At 31.6% G+C, this 24,538-nt stretch overlaps 2 protein-coding genes across 4 annotated transcripts; one reads left to right on the top strand and one right to left on the bottom strand.

Moving 5' to 3' along the window:
* Window positions 1–1,444: 1,444 nt before the first annotated feature.
* On the bottom strand, window positions 1,445–20,773 carry syd (JNK-interacting protein syd). Of its 3 annotated transcripts, XM_013323938.1 has the most exons (24): window positions 20,169–20,773; window positions 19,032–19,341; window positions 18,525–18,712; window positions 17,273–17,411; window positions 17,157–17,192; window positions 15,935–15,952; window positions 14,162–14,213; window positions 13,848–14,007; window positions 13,619–13,741; window positions 13,197–13,321; window positions 11,771–11,933; window positions 9,515–9,657; window positions 9,161–9,324; window positions 8,757–8,911; window positions 8,271–8,417; window positions 7,732–7,806; window positions 7,361–7,493; window positions 6,958–7,144; window positions 6,431–6,591; window positions 5,897–6,057; window positions 5,395–5,671; window positions 4,993–5,244; window positions 3,660–3,776; window positions 2,888–2,979 (listed from the first exon to the last, which is right to left on the bottom strand). In XM_013323938.1, the coding sequence occupies exons 1-23, from the start codon at window positions 20,496–20,498 to the stop codon at window positions 3,709–3,711; spliced, it is 3,567 nt and encodes a 1,188-aa protein (XP_013179392.1). In that variant the 5' UTR covers window positions 20,499–20,773; the 3' UTR covers window positions 2,888–2,979; window positions 3,660–3,708. The 3 variants fall into 3 exon arrangements, with proteins under 3 accessions (XP_013179390.1, XP_013179391.1, XP_013179392.1); XM_013323936.1 differs by lacking the exon at window positions 3,660–3,776 and having other exon boundaries at window positions 1,445–2,979; XM_013323937.1 differs by lacking the exons at window positions 3,660–3,776; window positions 15,935–15,952 and having other exon boundaries at window positions 1,445–2,979.
* Window positions 20,774–21,331: 558 nt separating this feature from the next.
* Window positions 21,332–22,817, top strand: wrm1 (wurmchen 1 transmembrane protein). The gene is given in 3 exon segments (NM_001312001.1): window positions 21,332–21,360; window positions 21,595–21,823; window positions 22,269–22,817. Coding segments are annotated over 2 exon segments (420 nt in total). The 5' UTR covers window positions 21,332–21,360; window positions 21,595–21,618; the 3' UTR covers window positions 22,484–22,817.
* Window positions 22,818–24,538: the final 1,721 nt, after the last annotated feature.

Raw genomic sequence — 24,538 nt, 5'->3', positions numbered from 1 at the left:
TAGTATTTGGTTGATATTGCAAGCATTTCGTCTAATTTGATTAAGAAATAATGTGTAAACAACTATCTTGACTATGCCTTACTATCTCTTTCCAAATGTCACTCGCTTAATCACCATCATTATGGTGAAGAAAGGCAAGACATTTTAGTGTGAATGTTCTAAATTCATGTTTAATGTCAACAATTCATAAAAAATGCATTTACTTTTCCAAAACACACAGAAAACATGTTCTATGTGCCTCAGTCTCTCTGGAAACATGTTTTTATTTAGCAGCAAACACACACAATTCTTACCATAATAATGCCCGCAATTTTTTGCTGTGACTTTCAATTGTAGTGACACACATTGACATATAGTTGTCTCTGTTATTCCAAAGATAATGAAAGAGATGACCAATGTATCAATATTGTCACTGCAGTCATCCAGTTAGACGTAAAGCAAACTTAGTAAACATTCAGTAAATCTATTATAGTTAGCAATATTACCTATTCGTAACATCTAAATCGTTTCATTCTGACTAGGTCTTTGAAGAAACGCTGGTGAAAAGGCATTTTGTATCTGTTCAAAAAGTCAAATTCGTTAAATGACATTACTAAAGGGCAAAAAACAATTACTGACTTAAATTTCAGACATATTACTATTACTTGTCTTTTGGTTCGCACGAGACATATTTATGTGTTAAATTCTTCTATTTCTCCAAATGTAAGAGTTAGTTTTCACTGGAATTCAATTGTAATGATAAATTTTATAAACACACATTGGCTGACAATATCATTTTATGTCTATGGTTATTTGAATTGATGACACAAACGTATCGTTTTCTAAGTCTATGATTACAGCCTTATAGAGGTTAAATTGTTTGATTTCTTATAATTTCTTATCTGTATTGAATTAGACATAACCAAAACAAACGTGGTTTTTCAAAACAAAGACAACGAGTTGGTTGAGATTTTTTTATAGATTTTGAAAATGAATATTCGTAATTACGAAAACATTCTTCCAGCGAAATTATACCTAATTGTAATTGAGATTAAAATATTGGAATAAATGTTCTTTTATTTAATTTATATCATTCAATGCCTTTACCAGCTTCTATTAGACTTTGTTAATGGTTAATCGACTAAAATATTACCTTTAAATTAAAAAAAAATGTCTTCTAACTAAATAAATAAATTATTCTATGTATAAAGTATTACTTATTTATAGCACGGCGATAATTCATTAAATAAAATAAAACTTAAATTAATTTTGCACCATTGGTTATAAATAAAGCGATGAACCAAAAACGTGCTATGGAAAATACGAGTTGCTATATAAAAATAAATCTATCATATTATTTAGTGTTTAGTAATTTTGTTAAAAATTATCGTCATTTTATAAATAAATGAAATTATTTTTTGATTAATCTCATACAAATTTCCAAATTTGAAAATTTATTTTCCTTACAATATTTTGAAATAGCAACTCTATATAGCAAAATAAACGACAAAAAAAACTTAATTCTATTAAATATGACAAATTTAAATAACATCACTTCAAGTATAATCTTAAATTAAAATAAAACTAAACAATGTTGTGTTGCAGATAATAACCACAGCCCAAATTAAAAACAGGTAAGAAAATTCCTACCTTGAGATATCTTAATTCTAGATTAACTTAATAACACTACAAAAATGTTTTATTTGGTGGTTACATGTTGTACATTATTACTAGATGAGATAAAGCTTAAAAACTATACGATTGGTATATTTGATACGTTGATATCTTATACAAAAAACACTATACGAGTAAGCGATAAGCGCAGAATTTCACTGCATTGACATTTGAAATAATAACTTCTTTTTCATCTTTGCGTAATAATTACTAAAGAAGGGAAAATTTCTCATAATGTGCATCCCCTTCTTTTTAAATGTAGGCATCATATCTTCAAGATGTTAGCAGTACTTCGATATTTTGGCGAAATAATGCCGTTTACTGCATACAGGATAATTATTCCAAGTGTCATGGCAGTTGTATTCTACGATAAGGTACACAATAGCTATGGGAAGCACACATATATCGTGAATAATATGTAAAACTGTGTTTTAAAAGTCCTTTTGGTGCCGTGCACTGCTTCTATATCGTCGGAGTCAGAATGCGCCGTTCGTGTGAATAACAATTCGGCGTTTATTTAACCTCAATTATTAATATACATCACAATCAGTTATCGTATATTAATAAAATCAGTTAAATCTGTGAATAGGTAGTGATTTTTGCAGGTAAAAAATATTTCAACATTATAAGAATTAGAAATTTGAATTCGTGTACAACTTTATTAAAAATTAATCAACTTTGTATTATGATGCATCACTACAAAAATCGCTTTAAACGTCCAAACTACTGGTGATGTGAATGTTATGAATGTACTAGTCATGTGTTAATCAGTTTTGTATCGATTCAATAAATGAGCTGCGGTTCAACGACTAAACACAGCAGCTCACAGCTCATCGTGAAGTACTATAAGTAGTCAAGCCGAGAGCTTCCTCCTTACTCACAGTTTACCAGAACGTCAATAATAACTCTACAGATACATATTGAGCTAAATTGTGATCCGGTTCACTGATCCGCTTGTCACGTGTGAACTGTGAGCTGATTTGCAAGTCATCAATTTTAGTTGACTTACCCATGACTAGAAAGTACTAATTAAAAATGTTAAGTGAATTATTTGATTTAAATTATGAAATTTGTAAAACACATCGCCAGTATAAGACGGCCTATTCACTGTAGCGACTTACGCGTTGTAAGGGGTCGCTGGTTTGGTGGACGTGCATACGTACACGTAATCTGACTCGGAATCGAAGCGAGGACGGCAGGCCTCACGTTAGGCGGTTGCTACTTGCCAAACTATCAAGTGGCTCTTGGTAGCCCGCTCAGCAAGAGAGCTGTGCCCACTGGACCCGTCCTCGGCCACCACCACGCTGTCCTCCATTTCTGAATCGGCTGGAAAAGATTTTAACAACAAATAAGTTATGTAATTTAATTAAAAAAATACAATTTTTATTTGCCAAATTTAACAAATATCACAATACTTCTATTTTTAATTCTGTTAACTAATTCATTTTTTAATACTCATGTTAATTGTTATTACGTTACGATATCTACATAGTTTAAAAACAATTAGCGACCATTTAAAACATCAAAGTACACGTAAACTATCAACAATATTATGAACAATAAATATAAACACATTTTACATAATACTTTTTTGTACATAAAAAACAGTATATTTAATAAAACATGATTAGCAATATACACATTGGCAGATATAAAAAGTAACATGAAATAATGTAAAGAAATGAAACTATAGAACGAACGAGAACCAAATACATGTCCAGGTGACAATAATGATGTTAATAAGAATATATATCAAACCTTCACCCATTTTATGTTAGACAGTTTATAATACAGGCTTAAAGCTTCATAAAATAAAGCAATGATTTAACACGTTCTATGCCACTATGATGGACACGTCTGTCGATTCTATAGCACTGAACGTGTTAAAGTGTGCTTAATGCATGTCAATAAGAAGTTAGTTTAGCTTATATTGTAAAAATTAGTTGTATTACAATGTGTCCCAAGCGCCAATACTCATTGTGTCAATATTCAAACTAAAGACGTACCGTTTCATACATAGTGTCAAGTTTTTGCTTAATATTGTAACAGGTAAGTTCAGCGTTGGCCTAGTACCTGCCAAGCTATGAGGTGGGAGCCTGTGTCCGGGTCATCGCCATGATCTTCTAATGGTCAATAAAAATATATAAATAATGATGGGAAAAGCCAAAAAAAAAAGTTATAAAAATAGGCACAACTAAGCCAAGGTTAATGCGGGTTATTATAAAAATCATTAAAACAAAAAGCTTTGTATATTTTAAACCAATATTGTCATTTTTGATGTTATTTAAATGCGAAAAGCCTGCTCTATATTATGGTCGTGTTTTCTAATTTCTACAATTCCTCCAAAATATAACAAGCGAAAGTTTTTTTATTATATAATATGCAATATTTGTATTGAATAATATATAAAAGCTTTAATGAAAAATGTAATATTATATTGAGTGAGTAAGATGATTTTAAACTTTAAATCAATTTTTTAAAACTCAGTGTGCCTGTAATTCTTCCTAGTCTTACAGACCTAGTTGTTTTAACTTGTCTTTTTTTCGTCGTTTTGCGAATTATGTTAATAACGGCTTAAAGTAATGCTGGTTAAAGCGATTTGTAAACACCTTGGACTATGTGAAATGGTTTTATAAATTCACGTAAAAAAAATAAAAACAATAATCAAGTTATTATTGCATTGCAATTTAGTGCATATTGCTTTTCATTTTTAAAATCACATTAAACTTGTTCGTCTTAAAATAATAATTTAGTCTTAGAACTAAAATGTAAAATAAATGGAAGTCCTAGAACTTTGGCATTGGATATCATTGTTTGTCTATGGTAAATAATCTATGTATTCCATAATTTTTTTTATATATACTTACTTTCGTTGATAATTGAATTTTGTGCCTGTCGAACGACAAAGATATCTATCCGTCGGTGGGCATAAGTGAAATTTAATATGATAGCTCACTAGCGCCACTCATTCTCTTTAAAAAAATATTAGAAGATTCTTGTTGTACTTGCTCATTGTAAATTCAAGATGGCTGTCATTACAAAATGGCGGATGACATGTTTTAGCACTACCACTCCTACATGGGTATCAAAAGAAAAGACATGACTAATAGAAAATTACACTAATAAAAATATGTTTTTTTTTACTATTTTCGTGGCATTTTCTGTGCCTAAGTGTTTTTTATATTTTACGTCAGAGCTACCCGCGATAGCAACGCTTGTCACCAGGACAGATATCCTTGTTTGATTATAGTATTTATTTATGTTTCATATGTCTGTACGAGAAAAGTTTGGGTGGACTAGTGCATGATAGTATTACAGTGGTATGTAAATGGTAATTACCTATTCTAAAGTCGATATATCCTTCACCACCCGACATCACCAGCATTGGCGGTGAAGCGGTCTTTTGCGGCGACTCTTCAGTCTTCTGCGGTGAATCAGGAGTGCGGGTGGGAGAGTTGGCGTTGCCAGGAACAGCTACGAAGAAGGTGACCGCATCCCGATGCCCGTGGAAGCTTAGCTGAGCTTGTGCCATGGAACACCACGGGATAGAACCGGTCGGACTTGTTGAATCCGGTCGCACACGGCCTGTAGCTGAAATTTAAGTAATTTTACATTTGTATACATGATTATAAACTGAGAGATGGATTGTTTGATTGGTAATTTAGAGTAAAAGAAAAATATTGTCTCTATATTATTTATCTCTGTAATTATTATTAAATTCGACTACAAAGTGGTGTTTACCTGATGTAGCAATAGTAGAGGACCGTACGGTGCCACCACTGGAGTCGCGGCTGGAGCCCTGCGTGTCTGACAATGGTACAGAGATGACCACACCATTGCTGGTACCGATCCAGAGCCGACCTGTACTGATGAGAAGCGCAGTAATCCTGACGAAGGAGAAGCCCAGCTTTCCAGTGCCGAGCATCTTACTGACGTAAGGCTCGATGTCAACGTCACGTAGGTGTTGATAAGTATGCGCATGGTACAGGCGCAGCGCGGAATCCATTTTAATGGATACCTATATAATTTTAATTAATTAGTGACAATAAGTTGGTTGTAAAGTTATATTCACCGTAATTTTTTATTATTATTTTGTATTTTAATATTTAACATTAGTTTCCAATGTATAATAGAAAAAAATTGTACTATAACATAAAGCCATCTTATTTGAAAAAGGAGGGTAGACAAATTTTTGTTAAGTTTTTCGCTAGTAAATATTAATTTTAGTATAATTCCAGTTTACCCAGACTCCGTCTCCATCGCAAGCCATCTGGCGCACTTGACTCTCCTGTCGGGGATGAGCTTCAAGCTTATGCACGATCATACCGGTGCGGGGTTCCACTACATGCACCTTGTTGCGATACCCGCACCACACAGTGTTGCCAACAACGCAAAGACAACGCACTACCAACATAATTATATTAATTACATTACCAACATTGCACAAACACGTCTGTAGTGGAATTATATACGAACTTCATGGTAGACTCAATGATGAGAGGCGACAGGTAAAAAAAGAATATAATTTTTTCAGTTTATTTTTTACGATAATAAAAAATTATGTAACATCTTTTAAAATATTGTTGTGGATGTCTATGACCAACTGTCACTTAACAATAGAAGACCTTCTTACTGCCTAGTTGTTTAAAAAAACAATATAGGACCTCTCTTCCCCGTTCTACATTCTCTTTGAAAGACATATGTCAGTTTAAGAAACAAGTCCAAATATAATTATGAAATATTATAATATAATATATAATAGATTTTATTTAAATACCTGAACATTTAGGGTCTCCTAGTGTGACCACCAAGTACTCCTTGAAATTCCACTGGCCAGTGCCGTCACGAGCAAATATGGCGACCGTACCATCAGCCAACGCGACCAAACAACGAGAATAGCAGGACACAATTGAAAGTATCGCGTCATTCATCTTCACACTGTAACGAAGAAAAAAAAGTTATTTAAAACACAAAGATCAGAGTGAATAATTACGTGGTATAATTTAATAGGCAATTTTTGACATCTATTAATTTTAGCGTCAACATTTGAATCGAGTTTAGTTAAGAAATATCACTTTGTAACATTCTCAGTGTTTAAAAAGAAAAATAATTCACTGACGAAACATTGTAACGACGTTCGATTGACACGATTACAATAAATATGTAACCTAAATTTGAAAGGTAAGCAATTATGCAGAACTTAAAAAAATTATGACCGTCGTTACAACGTTACGTTGTTGGATTTGGATGAAATGTCAAATGTGACCTATTAAAATGGACCTATTATTTTTGATATAATCTTACATGGTGATACATTTCTTGTAATCAAAGAGCGCTGGATGAATATAAAGCTTGCCGCTTTTAGTGCCGAGCCACATGGTCGCCATTATTGTACAAGTTCTAGGTTCAAATACGGGGCTTGGAGGCTCAATCTCCTCATCATCGTACGCGGCGACGCCTTGTTCCGGTACATCCTCGGGCACCTCAATAACTAGAACAAAACACATAAATGAATCAATTTGATATTTAACCTTAAGACTGTTAATATAAAGAACATAATTTAGTAAGCAAAGATAAATAATAAGGCCAGCATCATAGTATCATTTTTAGAACTTGGGTCAAAATTAATTTCATTGTGACATACTACAAAGTTTGATAAATTTAGAAAAATGAACCCGTTTTTTAAATGAAACTAATTATTGCTTACTTGGATTATTAATAGGTGTAGAACTAAGAGGCGGGCTGTGAGAAGTCGATGCAGTTTCCTCAGCATCTTTATCTTCGTTCTCCTTTTTCTCTTTCACCGGAGTATCAGAAGGAGAAAGTAGAGTAGACTTCACCTGAAAGAGATATTATCTTTACTGAGATATAAAAAACTATGTTCAAAGATAAGGCCCTGTGTTTTAAAAATATGTAATTTAAAAAGTGTAAAAATATTACGAAAAAGTTAATAGAAAAATGAATATAAAAAGAGAAATACTTAAATACATAAAGGATTAATCTTGTTTGATATCCATGGATATAGGAAAAGGAACTGAGACTAGCCTACCAACATTGTTGATCTAAAAAGGTACTCACCATCATTCTACGTCCAACAACAATTTTCTTCTCCCCATTTTCATCTTCTTCCTTTTCCGGACCATGAAATTGTGGCTATAACAAAATTTAAAAATCTAAAATTAAAACAAAGTCCCTTTCCCATGTTATAACCTGCCGGTTTATCTAATCTATTATCAATGTACTAAAACTTATGCAGACATACTTAACATTTAAAAAATTAAATACGTGTCAAACTGCAGGGGAAATATTTAATCGAATTTCATAGAAATGGGAAATAATAACATCATAAAGTTTAAAAAAAAGCTGGTAACATCAATTGAAAAACTTTCCAAAATAAATCTATAGACTATGACATTGTTAGCCAGTGATATGTATAAATATAATTTCTATTGAATTCGACCTTTATCCCTTTTTATTTTTTATCTCTCTTGATATCCCAGACCGACTTATTAATCCCCAATCAAACAATAGATATACCAAGGTTCGCCATTAAGACACTTCGTTATTAAAAGGTTTGTTTAACATCTATGAAAAAGATTTGTATTTTGTGTGATTACCTTTCCATTTTTAAGTTCAGCGTCGCGTTCTTTGAACTCCCTGTAGTCCTCATCTGTGGCTCCTGGCACTGAAGCTATGCACAAAATGTGCTTCTCGTGTACAGTGAATGTCTCAAGCACTGACCCTGGATTGTTTGCGTCAATAATCTAGTTGGAAAAATACAAATACTTCATTAATATAATCGACATTAACATCATGTATCTCCATTTATACATATTAATATAACTGGAGTGTCTGTGTGTAACAACGATAAAAAAATGTTTATGCGTAGTTGATAAGAAAAAACAAACTTTTTAAATTTATATAACCAATATTCAAAACTTTTAATCGTGTGTCTGCCTGTCTGTTCACAAGATCGCGTTTGTTCCGGGTAATCTACGGAACGGCTGGATCGATTTTGACGGGACATTGAAGGTAGCTAACACACGGAAATATAAGCAACTTCTTTTTAATCAAATGTTTCATATTTTTGGTATAAATCTTACCATAACAACCCCATCATTCTGGGTACTAGCGCATATCCAAACGAGAGAGGATAGATATCTGTCGGAGTGCTCGGGAGCACGAGTTGACTGCAGCTGTTGATCGATCTGATTTATTTCAGCCGAGTGAACGGATTCCGCCTTATTCATCTCATATGCTGTGGATAAAAACATTATTAATACAAAAAATAAAGGCAATTAAGTGTAATGTGATATTTTCTATCGACAGACAATAGTTAGTTATAATACCTATATACAAATACGAATGTTTGCATGTATGTAATTCGCTGAAATTTGGCATATACATAGAACATAGCCTGGAAGAATACATAGAATATAAGAATAAATTTAGTTATTTATAATAGTTCCTCGGGGTGGGAGTAGCGGGACAATTAATCATAGTTTACCTAAGCACATGGTGTTTTGTTCGTCATCATTATCTTCTTCGCTGTCATTTGGATAGAAGACACTGTCACCGATCATGCAGCCACCGTCAGACGTGCGTCCTCCGTTCAAGTTGACACCGGCAGCGCAGAGCAGGCTCATACGAGGCTCGCCTTCTGCTATGGGTCTAAACAAAAATTAGATAGTTTTAGTTTTTTTTGTTAAAAATATGAAAAAGAAAGGAGAAAGATGTTCATTCATGCAAAAATATCCTAGCGCCATGAATAGTAAATTTTCGTTTTAGAAAAAAATCGTAATGGACCGATCGTATGGTTTCTTTTCATTCCTTGAAAGCTTATTCTTGAATTTAAACATACCTGCAGAATATAGGCACTGGTACAGGCACGCCTCCTGATGAGAGGGAAACACTCGGACCTTTCTGTCCCTGCACACTCTTCCCAGGCAGACTCCAGCCGTAAGCTTGAGTGCGACCGTCTTCCTTGCGCACGTGAGCCCGCACCTAAACGTCGATACTATTGTCAATTTTTGTCCCTTCCAATTCTAATAAGTAAGGCAACTTAATGGATATATATAATATATAACATCCATTCATTGCTAACTTTTTACTTAACATATCCCGGGACACAGAAGCTGGCAAACAATTACTGCTCAAATAAACATAATATTTAGTGATAAGATTACGACTCCCTTTTTCTCTCCACTATATTGATGTAGAATATATACTTAATATTTAGGTGCACCTTTCACGTCTTTTTATAGTTTTAATATTAAATAAAGTTGTTCCTATATATTCATCCGCAAATAACCGAGTCATCATTTCATATATCGGACTATACTTACTTCATAATATTCTGCATATGCATATCATCTTATGCACATAGTATATAATAAAATAAGATATATGTTGCCAATGCACATTGCTAATTTTTTTATGTATTATAAGGGGGCAAACTAGTTTGCGGCTACTTCGCCGAAATAGCGAAGCAACAGCTGCTCTAAGACATCTGATTTTTTAATAAGTGGTTACAAAAGTGGACGTTATGAATAAGGACAATTTTATATGACGCCATTTTTATAATTTAATTTTGAAGTGCCTGTAAATTTGGCACTTACTATATTTTATTATATTTAAATCTGAGTATGCAGATTAAAACCCATTATTATAATTTTAATGTGATGATAAACGAGGTGATTTTTTTAATGAATGATTTAGAAAGAAAAGGGATATGTTAATTTGAAGGCAATGATGTTAATGTACTTATGAAAGGTCTAGCTTGTAGCATAACGAAGATTAAAACAGTGAAAATATAATAAAAACATAAAATACAAACAAAACCCAATTTTATTTAAGAGACAATACAAAATGTATACATAAAATTGTAAACATATGAAATAAAAACTACATAAAAATTTGTACCTACAATATTAGCTAAGAATCATATGAACAACACACTTGAGCTCCTAATTAAAAAAAAAACTTCTTAAATATCACAATGTCTAGTTCAATTTACTGATCTAATAAGTTGCACTCACTGATTCAACTGAAAACAGAAAGGATTTGGAATTATGCAAAGGGAAGGAAAACACACAAACTTCGATGATACCCACGTAAATAATCGTATGTTTAAACCTTTAATTTACTCCATAAAACTTAAAACTTTATTAATAAAATTTGTCTACATGGAAAATTAAATTACGATAAACAAAAGTTATTTTTTTTTTATTTTATTTTAAATACAACTATGGGTTTATAAATTCAAACATTGTGAAAATTGTTAAAATGTACGATACGATTATTTACGTAGGATTAATCGAATATTATGTATGATTCAAAGGCAATCACAATGAGTAATAAGCAAAAGCAAGATATTACATTAGGTACTGGAAGACTACATTATTTAAAGTGAGTTTTTAGTGAAATGTACACCATTTTGATTCTTAATATGCACCTATTAAAGATATATATGCATTAGGACGAAGACAATAGAAATAGGGCTTTAAAATTATTTACATTTTAATTGCCACCAACTTGTCTTGAGTTCACTTTAGTGAGGAAAAAATGTTGTATGGAATGTGTCAAGAGAAAATACTCTTTTGCGAAACAAAAATGGCCTCTAGCCATGGTGTTCATATCGCGAAATGATAGATTAAGTAACCTATATGTTCTTGCATATCTAGAAAAACGCTCCAAATTTATCAAAATTCATTCAAAATTATATTTTACAATACCATTAATGATTCAAGCTCTCTGATCCCAGGTATTCGAGTAATAGCGCCTTATTTTATTTAAATCATAATAGAAATACTTTGTAAGTAACCCTTTTAAGGAAATCTCGAGATCGAATGAACGTAAATTTTATCCCCAGTTATATTCAATTAGACAATCCGGAAAAACGTTCAGCTTCAGAACGAGACATACGTATTTCTAATACATTTGTCTTGCTCTGAAGAGACTGTCGACTGTTCGTAAGATTCCGATTTTTCTAAATTAACCTTAAAAGTTAATTGGAAATTAAGTGTATAAAATTATTTTTAATCTTAAATAAAAAAAATCTTTTATGATTTATTGTCGAAACCGAAAGGCAAGCACTAGTATAGTATTATAAGTTTACCTGCCGGAACTGTTCGTTCCTATCCTGTCGTCTATGATGCTGGTCAGTGAGCTGAGTCTCAAGGAAATCTCCCTGAGTACGGGAATGACGTAACGCCGGCTGTGGTGCCGTCACTGCACGCAGGTGCGGCGTCGATAGAGGGCGCTGCGGACGTTCGCTCGGACTGGAAATATATATATCAACATATTAAAAGTATATCTGTATATCTCTTACTATATATAGGCTTCAATATTTTAAGCATACGAATATCATATGCCATCAAAAATGCTCTAATTTGAAGTAAATCTTGAGATAACTAGTACAGTTTAAAATGTTTATTTCTGCATAGATTTTAGAGTTTACAACGTTTTTTAAATTATACGATGTATTCTTTAATATTTAAATCATCATTTAGAAATTTAGATTCTTATTGTTCAAAAATGTCCAATTTCCCTTATAATGTAAATATTTCACCAGTGCAAATGATTGCAACATCGCACAGCAACAGAAAATGTTCTACATATATTAAACTGAAAACACAATGTTAATGTAAATACCTTTATAAAAATCACATTGCAATGCTCTTAATTTCTAATACCAAAATAGGATTTATTCGCCAAATTTACATGCATAGAGTCGCTTCATAATATATGAAAAAAATTAAAAAAGAGTTTCATCTTGTACCCTTTACTTTTCCAAATTAAGGTAACAGAAAACTTTGACTGAATTTAGTTTATAAATATTTTGAAAAAAGGTATATATGCGACTGGCAATGATTACTGGATTCAAATAATTCGCAAATTGTATCGTAATTACATATAAAAAAAAGTTCACGGCATAAATTAAAAGTAACTCTTATTCTATATTTATTTCCCGTTTAAAAATTATAATAAACTGTAAAATATCTTGTACATATACATAATTATTTTGAATCTTCTTTTTTTACGAAATATTTTCTAACACTGATTACTTATCCATAAACCTAGTATTAACCTAAATTTAATAACAATTCTTACTAATATTATAAATGTTAATGTTTAAATGGATGGATGTTTGTTTGAAGGTATTTCCAGAACCGCTGAATGGATCTCACTGAAATTTGGCATACATAGGATATTAATTACGTTTAATTCCTCGCGGAAAAAGTCACAAGCCACAGCTAATGTCGCATAAATGCCTAAAGATATATAAGTATCATTTGGTTTTAAATCAAATGCATAGAAGTATCGCTCAGCAGTTTTTAAAAGCCGTTGATTTTTTCAATTATTAAACATTTTTATGTATTCAAAATTTACAATTTACATGGATTTGTTCTGAGAAAATAACAAAATATTCAGCATGAAATATAAAAATATACGCTTAGCCGCAGGCGAAAATGCAAACGCTAACTTTGGAGTTAGTAGTTAGTATTCAAATAATACTGAGAAGAAGAAAAATATATATTTACTTGAGTAGATTGCTAAAGAACTTCCAGATGCTCTGTTTACTCTTCTTGCCGGCGGTGGCGTCACCGCGGGTCGCCCTCACCATCTCTGTCCAGCGCACAGCATCTTGCAATTCCATGAAACGTTCCTGAAATCGTCATAATATAGTCTTAAGTGTAGGCTAATTAAGTTATTAAAAATTAATCCTAATGTTAGTAATAAAGTCAACTTAGTGACAACATTAAAAGGACTGGTTATCCGTATAAAGAATTTTTAAACTAATATAGTTGATTCATAAGGCATTCATTTTTCTAAACCGTCAAAAAGTGCTTCAAACAGATCATTCGCCATTCCTTTTAGTATTATTTAGAGCAGTATTTTCTGAAATTTTATTACCAACGATATTTTAGTTAAAGGAAATATACATAGCAGACAATTTGCATACCTTGTATTGATTTCTTTCCATAAGGACTCGTGCCATTTCGACTCGAGTGAATCTCCTTCTTTGCGCCATTGGAACATCAGCTTCGTCTTCATTATCCCCACTTGTGGTAGAGCTGACAGTTTCCTGGATTAAATTAAAATAATTATTAATATTAATGACAATTAAAACGCCAAAATATATTTCCTAGATATTTATCTCAGTCCGATTGAATAATTTTATTCTAACTCACTTTCAAACGCCTGAGTTCATCCTCCAGTTGATTGACGCGCTCTCTCAAGGTTTCTCTTGCCGCATTCAGATTGGCAACCTCCTCTCTCAGTATCTCTTGTTCGCCGGTTAATTCATCAACTTTTACTATCAAATCGTCCTTCACAACGTTCAAAGCGTTCCTTTAAAAATTAAAATAAACAAGTTATTTTATGTAAGATACTTTAAAAACTAAACACTTAGCTAGTCATGATTTTAAATTCACAAACGTAAAAATCTCTTTATAATTTTTATCTAGGAGCATTATTTGAAATCTGTCATGTCAAACAAACTCACTTAGTAGCCAACAGCTCATTGTTCTCCAAAATAAGATTCTCCACTTCTTTGCCTGTTAACCAAACAATAATATATTAATTTTAAAAATAATTAATAATAATCTTAAAAAATACATTCTACAAGCTTTCATAAGCTTAAAATACTTAAATAATAAATAACCAAACAAAATCATATGAATGAAGTTAAGTACAATGATTTTAGAATGATTTAAATATTTACTAAAAATATTTACATGGTTAAAGCCAGACGTTAGGCCATTGCATTCCCACATAAATATTAAAAACATCAACTTACGCTTACCGAAGTAGTTATCGTTAACTGTTTCGTTAACCATCAAAAGTTAGAAGGCGTGAAAATAGAATGGAAATTACAAGTTAGTAACATGTTACTTAGTAAAGGTTAAAAAAATATGCAAGTTAAAAGCAATTGAAGACAAAACGAAAGCAAAAGTAAAGTCTATAAAACTACATGAATTTGTTAATCAGTAGTTATTTATTGTACTATTTAATTATTTAATTAACTTTTTTAAGTTAAAAATTCCACTAATATCCTTCATAAATATAAGTTTTTAAGAAGATTAAGTCATTAAGTCAATCAATTATAATTGTAAAAGAGTACAGCTTTAGCTAAGTGCTCAGTTATTTGAAGCAATCCTTCTACAAATTTCAGTATTATTCACCAAAATTATGTTTATGACAAAAACTGAGTCCAAACATTCGATACACGTTTAAATTAACTTTTTTACCTCTCATTAAATAACGGTAACTAGTCGAATTTTCTGTCGTTTCTGATCCAAAAATAAAGCCCGATAAAAGACTGATTATGTTCTATCGAATTAGGGACACATGAGTGTGACATGGCTATTTATAGATGACAGGGCAAGCGTCGCCGAAACCGATCGATCAATAGACAAAGATATTATTCATAGGTAACAAGACCAAAGCAAGTATACAACAAAATCTTTATTCAGCTTTTTATTAATACTACCTAATAGATATGTTAGGAAATTGAGTTATTCATTGAAAGCCGTGTTCGCTTAGACACCTTCAAAGGCAATAAGTATTTTTCCTAATCCACTTATAACCTAACGTGTGTACTTTGGTTTAAAGACGAAACATTACTCATATTTAGCTTTACTTTTTTAGATTAGCATATTCAGGATTTAGCGTGTTCCTATGGAACGTGTAAATGTAAAAACTGACAGTAATTAAGATGCAGCAAAACAACATGAGCAGACCGTCATTAGAAATCAACGCGCTGTCTTATTAATCTTACTAATATTATAAATGCGAATTTTTGGATTGAAGGATGTTTGTTTGAAGGTATCTCGAGAACGACTGTATTGCTACCTAAAATTAGACATAGATGTAGAGCATAATCTGGAAGACATAGGCTACTAATCAAGTTTTCCGACACCGCGCGGAAGGACTCTGGCGACAGCTCGTAATGTATAACTTTAGAATTTAATAACGACTCTATCACATGAAAAATACATCACATGGAACAAATTTTCGAATGAGAATGGAACTGTAAAATCTCGAAATAACTATTACAGTTAAGTTTCTTTAAAACGGTTGTGCGGTTTCAGAGATTAGCGTAGGTAGATATTGAATACACGAGTCTTCTATAAAGTTAGGACACGAACGGTCCAACTAATATAAAACAATGTAATAGAATATTTCAAAACACTCAAGCTCGTATAAACCTCTATAACAATATAAGTACTTAAATTGAATTACAAAGTGAAGCTTTTAACATGCAAAAGTTACTCACCGAAGTAGTTGTCGTTAACTGGTTGATGCAACGTGGGTTAGAACGCATGAAAATAGAATGGACAGGCATTAGTTTCATAAAACATAGCAACATAACATAAAATTGTTCCAGAACTCATAGACAAAGTATCATTCGATTAGAGATTTCGCTAGTAAAATGGACAAAATATATAGGAATAATACGTTACTTATCGAAACTTATTATCAGTTCTTTTTTGTCTTTTCTATTAATTATGATAATCAAATGTTACATTGTGTAGGAGGACAGGATTATCACATGACGTATGTAAAACTAGCAATTTATCTTAAAGGTATGTTTTGTTAGGAACATGTTTCAACTAAATATCAAGCAAATACTAAAACTTGTTGTCTATGACAGCTATTTACATATATTTCGTATTCACATTCAAACTTAACACAATCATTTGTTAACAAGTTTGTTTTGGTTGTTATTTTAAAAATAAAATAATATAATATATTAATTTAATTGCACCGTAAACAATAAATTACATTCAAAATCAAATTACAACAAAAAACAAAAGTGATTTCGTGGAATGTAGCTAAGTTATGTAATGGTCAGAAATATTTTGTTTTGACTCACGATTATAAATATTTATTTACATAACCTAATGTGAACCCATTAAGGTTGTTAACCGAGGCAAACAACCATTAGTGTGGTTTTGGTGATGATTTACCCTTGAAGTGTATTCAAAAACATATTGTAGGTATCACGATGGAATATTTATAAAATTTTAAATTTCAATATACGAAATGTGACATTTGCTAACGTAACATTTTATTAAATATACATAATATATTATAACTGTTGTGTATATAAGTATAAATGTCGATTATTTACAAAAAAAATGCACACAAAAAACACGTACACGGAAATTAACATTTGTTATATGTACATTTAAACTACCTAAGTTAAATATTACGCCTATTATGTATTTATTGCAGTATCAACAACTAATTAGTATATTTATTTCGCATTTTTTCTTTTTATAAAATCACTCAAGAGCGCTCTAGTAATTATAAATCACTTATCTCTAATAATATAAAAATTACAAAACAAGGAATTACAAAATCTCGCAACGAATTCGTTTCATGCGAGTATTGCACAATACGTAACAGAAAAATATTTCCAGTCCGTATACTGGCAACATAAAGCATTCAACCATTTCTTACAAGGGCATATATTAAGAAAAAAAAATACTCACTTGATGAAGCATATTCGCCGGGATGCACCCAATTTCCTGCAACACAAATTGATTTTTTTACGATTTTTTGAACATTTTTTTTTTATTTCGTATAAGGCTAGATTTTTAATAAATACCTGTAATGTCAGTCTCATCTTCAACTACCGGATCTGAATCTTGGAAAGCCAACTCTTGGTATAGTGTGTTGGCACTTCTCTTTTCGCTCTTAGTGTGGGATCGGCCGGTACTGGCTTGCGGCGCCACTGGCGATGTAGCCTAGGATATTTCATATTTATTATTATTATTTACTTAGATATTACCTCTACTGTTACCGGAATAAGATTTTTTAATTTGGCAGTTAAGTTTAAAAAAATACATATAAAAACTATTTGATCGGAATATCTCTGTAATAAGAAAATGTAAAAAAAAACTTGACATATTTGTCACTATATTAATTTGAATTAAACACTAAAATGAAATATAATTTTATGTTAGTGACGATAATTCTTATGTGCAAACAATTATGGGCATTAAAATGCTATCAGTGTACAACAACATTTAATAGAGGCTGTTTTTCTTACAACCTCGATAGCAAGCATTTGAAAGAATGCGTGAATATAAGTGACCAAAGCCCTGTTTGTCGTCTAATATCACAAGTCCAGTTGTTCACACCAGACAACGATATATCAATTATAAGAGAGTGCGCATACAAACATGAGCCTCGAGAAAATTGCGAATTATCAAAATTTAACAACATTCATTATTCATTATCTTGCGAATGCAACAAGGATGGTTGCAATAAAACAAACAGAGCTCAAATATCTTATATATTATATGCTCTTGCAATTTGGACTTCAATTGTTAAGTAACTAAGACGAAACCAAACGCCTATTTGTTATTTTAATTATTGCGAATGTGCAATTAATTTAGTTTTACGTGTTTGTTGCTTTGTTTAAGCCTCCAGTGTATGAGGTCTCAATGCCAACGGAAATCGAATACACATTAAATTACATATTTACATAAAATTTTGTATTCTCTGTATATATATTTGTACGAAAAGTGTAACAGATTATTAATCAAATAAAAAAAACTGAAGTGTGTCACGTGTTACACTAAAACGTCTCACATTTAAAGTCTTTTTAATATTCTGCACTGGCCATTATAAAAAAATAGCTGTCAATCGCGACTCCGTCCGCGCGGAATTAATAAGTAGTCTATGTGTTCTTCCGGATGTTCTACATGTGTGCCAAATTTCAGCCTTTCCGGAAATACCTTGAAACAAACAACCATCTGTCCATCTAATCTTTCACATTTATAACATTAGTCAGATTATAACAGTAAAATACTGTCTTGCAATGTCCATGTGTACATTAAAAGCAATATACTTACTTGACTTTGTTGCCTGATGGGATCAGTTTGATGACTTTGTTCAGCAGTCCGAACAGCTGCTAGCTCAGATCCGATTGGCGGTGAAGGTGGTGAGGAAGACAGGCTCACAGGGCTTCCGGGAATACTCTCCGTTTGCTCCACAATATTCACTGAACCTTCCAGCGAAGCAAACCCGAAAGACATAGGCCCTTAAGAAATGTTACTGATTAAGTAAAATAATTATAAACAGGATATTGTTAATAATCTTTTTCTATTATCTTAGCATAATTAATATTAGGTTTCAAGTATTTCTAAGGCTGCTAAAATTATCACAAAAACCAAGTGTTTTAACATTACTAAGTAAGATTGCTTGCTAAATTTTGGGAATAATCCAATTTCACTACTTATAAGTATTTAAAATCCAATTAGAAGGCTAAAAAGACGTGTTACCACAAACTGTATGCTAAATTAAAATAAATGATGGAGTGATTTGTATATTTTCTATTAACAATAAAATGAAATCCTCACCACTTGATCGGCTAACATTGTTGAGATTGATCCGACCACGAACTTCTCCACCACGCTCATTGGCAGCAGTACTAAGCAACAGTTTTGTGCGTTCCATATAATCCATATGAGTCTTAAATAACTCAGTATATCTCTCATGAAGTTTTGCATACTCTTTCTTTAGTTCATTCTCCCTTTCCTCCAGCCTACTGGCATGGTCTAAGGAGTTTTTGTGCTTTAATTCCAGCATACGCACTATACTGTCTAATGCCTCCAAACGACCAGTTAGATCTTTTCTTTCACCTTCAAAATGGTCTTCAGCTTCAAGGAGCTATTGAACAATAGCAAATATTATAGATAAATAAACAGTATCCTGTGTCAACTATTTCAATTTTTGTACTTGACACTGCATTTGGAGGTATGTAGGAGTATCAAATGTTTATTTATTTAATAATAATTCATTAAATGTAGAAGGATAAAAGATACAAATGCTTTTTGATGTCTATATCCAAAATATGTTCATAATTGGAAACTTTTGGAAGGAAAAAAAACTTACTTTTAACACTACCACGACTACATTTAAATAAATCCCATAATGTAATGATTAAAAACATAAAAATTTAAATGGCTTTTCATACAATATGTTTGTATGTAACAGTCATTTTAAGCTTCACGTTTACAAAAATATAAGTAACAGGCAAGTTTATGTTTATGGTACATGCTTTTTTGTTTACAGACAATGCTAATGCAACAATATGATTTCAGTTTTGCACAATATTTAATAAAATATTTGCGTACAAAAGTATTAAAGTAAGGTCTATAATCAGTACAGGAACAACCATTATTCCCAATGCAAAAATCTGACTACCTCACAATTATTTTAGTTTTTTTTTTAAATATTTTTAGATTAAAAACAAAATTTCCCCAAAAATATTAAAAATCCTAAGTTATACTCATTTACCTTGATTCTCATGTAGCAAAATGGATGGCACATACTTAAATATTTATCACAAATTGTATGTAATTTCACAAACAACAGATAATACATTCTTCATGTTTAAAGTCAAATAATGAACTAAAATTGCACTAACAGCCTTGTGAAATGAAACAAAGGAAATTGAATCAAGGTCTTTAGATAGAAAAGTATTGGAGGCTTACTTTTTGTTCAGAATGCTTCCGCGCTGCCTTTTCGCGCTCGTACTGCGTCACCAGCTGTTCGTTATCCTCCCGCAGCAACTCCAGCTCCACTTCATGCTCCTGATTAGTCTGATAAGCAGAATCTAAGCACTCCAAGACGTTAACAAGCAGCGGCATCAATGTCTTGACAACATCTTCATCGTAACGGGCAATCATACGCTCGAATTCTTGATAAATACTGCCAGCCAGAGATTGCACCTTTTCTGACATCACGGCATGGGAATCTTCGTGAGTCCCATATATGGTCTCGTTTGTGACATAGCCACTACTAGAACTATTTTCGAAATTCATTTTGAAAAAATGTATCGCGACGATGTATTTGTCACTATTTCCCAACAATTACTTTAATGAATTTTAGACGAAAACATGATGAATAATTTTGTGTACAATATTGAATGATGTCGTGATTAATGGTACCAGAAAATGTTAGTTATTTCATCGAACATCGCAACAAGAGATGGAAAAAGAGCAAATTAGCAATATTCTATTCTTGGATATAAATATGCAGTAAAAAGTAGAAAAGAATAAAAAACTACTTCACACCATCGCTTCGATTGACGCATTCAATTCGATTGACATTGACAGTAAGGAAGGAAAAGGAAAGGAATAGAACGGAAATCTATTTCCGGATATGGACATTAGAAAAATTGGTATATCACTGTATACCAATTTTTTTTCAATGAGACGATAGCAATCTCAAATTTTTATACGAGTGGTTGTATTATCGCACTTAATTTTATAAAGAAATAAACTTAAAAGATTGCAAAGAAATACTTTTAATTTCAACATTAAATTGCCTACAATATATTATAATAACGCTACTTTTTTGTTTAACGCCGCCGTGTACACTATTAGGAAACAGTGTTTTAAATTAAATCTTTTCGACAGAGCTCTTCCTCCCGTTTTCTGATTCCTGTTTTAATAAATTTTCTTGACGCTATGCTGAAATCTACAAAACATTCCATTTCCATTTATTCTGCCTTTTTTATCATTGTGTTGGTATCTCTCGCTGTGGGGTGACTTTGACATTGTTTAACTGTTTGACATTTGACATATATTTTTGGATAGTTGGTGTTGGTACGTAATCATTGAATAAGTTAGCGTCGTTGTTTGTACGTAGAAAACGGTTTTTCGATCAAATTTTAACTTATAGGTACGTGTTTCTTTTAAGAATTACTTTTCTGTTTTACAATAGTTTAAAAGAATAAGTAAATACGTAAGGATAATCTTGTAGAGTACATTACATACTACGAAAGTAGACTATGGTCCACGCCCTAAATTAATGGTCACCGAACTTTGGAAAACGTTATAAATGCATGGCCAAATATATTTTAAAATTCAGAAACAGTCTGTTTTAAATTCTTGACTTGGTGTTTTTCTTCGGCAGGTCGGAACTTTTACTAATAAGAAAATGTCGGCATATGAAAGTCACGGTTACTTTACAGAGAACGGCACATATAAAGATTTAAACCCGTTAACGACCAGAATAATTGGTGACTTTACACCATTTTATATTACGATTGCGATCTGTACAATACTATTGACATTTATGATAATACTAAATATTATTTGCTGCTGCTCGAAGTACTCGGATTATTGGCTAGATCGTCACACCGGTTAGTGCTTCTGTTATTGTAAACTTGTTATGTTAAATTGTTTATATACAAAAACTTACATATTTACTTTATTTTTAATGATGAATTGAATATTCCTAATTATTTTAAGCTTACTAAATATTATTTTAAAAAGTGCAATAATTTAGAATTTGAGGAGGAGCCATTCAGACAACCTCTATAAATGTATAACATCATTCAATAATCATCAAACAAAAGCCTAAGAAATTGTTATGCAATCACAAACTGGGGAATAAATTGTCCTATAGCAGTAGCCTGTGAATGTTACAATTGGGAGTGGCATCTGAACTAACTAACCTAATAATTTAATTTAAGAAAACATTTGGTTCTACTTCATAGAGGTAGCTCAGTCTTTTGTTATCCTCAATACCCATATTTTAAAGCTATCTGTAAATTTTATTATTAATTCTATAACTCTTACTTGCAGGTAATCGTTGGATAGTATCTATATGGTCAGCAACTCCACATCGTCAGCCACCTCTTGATTTCACCGAGATCGAAGTTCACAGTCAACCTTTCCAATTTGCATCTTACCCAACAAAAGATTATCAGGAGGTTCGTAAAAGCGAGTCAGTTGTACCATCAATTTCACAGCAACCATTGACATATCTTGATCTACACGAAAGAGAGAGTGATATATAAAAATGGCTTTTTTAATACTATATCCTGCAATTGCTGCCCTGGCGATGTTTGTGTTGACTGTTATTATATTGATATTGAGATTTGGTGCACAATGGTGTAAATTACGTCATACCACATTTGCTGATCAAGATTATTACAATGAAGATGATGCATATGAACAAAAAGTGTCTTATGCCTAAATTACTCGATAATAAACATGCTACCAACACGGCAACAAAATAACCAATATAAGCCAACATTTAGTCTTATCACTACTTAATTAGTCCTGAAAGTAACAATAATTTACACTTCTGTCTTAATTCATCTGAAACACAACATAAGGACAGTCAATCTGGATAACTGCGGGTTAGAGAATAACCTGTATAAGCAAGAAAAATCTCACTTATCCATTTTTGAATGTATTTAGCAATTATCACAGTGATTTGGTCAGAGTACAGTTGTAAACCATGTATAATTAATGAATGAAAGTATTTGAATATTTAATTTTATATGTCATTTGACTTAGAATTAGGGAAAGTAATATAACAATTTTTTTTTGTATAACCTACAGTATGGCAATTGTTACAATGTTGCATTCCATTTTTTTGTTGTGTTTATTTTAAAGACAATTTATTTTGCATATGAAAATTTTAGCTTTACGTAAGCAGTTAAGTTGTTTTCAAGCAAACATCTATTCTTTTTTGTTTTAAAGTTACATATAGTTTTAACAGGTTAACAATGACTTCACTACCAAAACTCATGTATAAAACATGACAACATTGGTACTGTGGAAACTGGAAGAAACAGTGATGTATATCTTGATTTTTTATTTTATTTTCTTTGTAGTGATTTTTTTTATCTTTGTATTTTTTAAACTTTTTTGGTAAAGCCAGTATTATTTATGCAATTAATAGCAAAAATGTATGAAAAATAAACAATTTCTTAGATTGAGTTATGTGAATGTTTTTCAACATTTATGGATATTCAACATATTTTTAAGGTTTTTTAATTTTTTTGTATTGTCCGTCCACGTTGATTACATTATAGTGTTATCAATTTAGAATTATAAAGATTTAAGTATAATTTTTATATTATAAAAATGTATATGCGCATTTTTTACAAGGTCAATAGCACATAATGTTAATTATATATAAAATATGATTAAGTTAATTTTGTCATAATTTTTTCCGTCCAATAAAGTGTTCAAATATTAGAATAAAATGTATTTTTATTTTACTTATGTACCTGCTTACCCCACTAAGGTAAAGGGCCAAGGTTAAGTTCTTAAAAACTAAATGGAAAGAAAGGACAGAAATAAAACAGTTGATTATAAAAACACTTGTTTATTAATCAAATTAATTAGTCCACTCCGTAACCACCAATTCGTAAAACTTATATAATGGGATAATTAAATAATGGTATGTACATAATAATTCATATTTGGAATAAATCATCGAATTCGTATGATTTCGTGATATGACACTGCCTTTGACCGTATAATTTAAGTTATTGCATTTAAGTAATTACATTACTTGTACTCTCTTGGTATTGCTCATCAAATCATCTCAAACGCACAGTTTGATGCTTGTACATTCATTGTTTACCATTCATTTGAACTTGATAACTAAGTCTAATTCTAACACTTTTATCTCATTCTTTAACTAAACTTAATACAAAACTGTATATGTATACGTTTCCCGTAATTAGAAATCTACATAAAGTTTAGTGAAAAAAAGACTTAGGTGGAATTATATTTCAATTGTCTTTATAAGTTGCCGGTCTCAGGTGCATGCATACGCTTATTGGATGATGAGAAATGTTTGTTAAATCTTCATCTAACATGTTCTCGGGCAGCAATGAGAACGGACTTCTTTTGTATAATCTAACAACAGACATGTCTTAAATTAATGTTACACACTTATACTAATTCACTAACATTGATTTCCGATTTCATTATCTTATCCTAGAGATATACCTGAACTATTTAACAAGAGATAGCCAAGGAGAGTTTTCTAACGGACGTCACAAGACTACTGATAAGAATTTTAAACCCCAATTTCCACTAAGCGATTAGCC

Source organism: Papilio xuthus, unplaced genomic scaffold (genome assembly GCF_000836235.2).
Source record: "Papilio xuthus unplaced genomic scaffold, Pxut_1.1 DF825017.1, whole genome shotgun sequence".
In the NCBI taxonomy this organism is placed as follows: domain Eukaryota; kingdom Metazoa; phylum Arthropoda; class Insecta; order Lepidoptera; family Papilionidae; genus Papilio; species Papilio xuthus.
The sequence above is the reverse complement of the archived record's forward strand: the minus strand, read 5'-3'. Positions and strand labels throughout refer to the sequence as shown.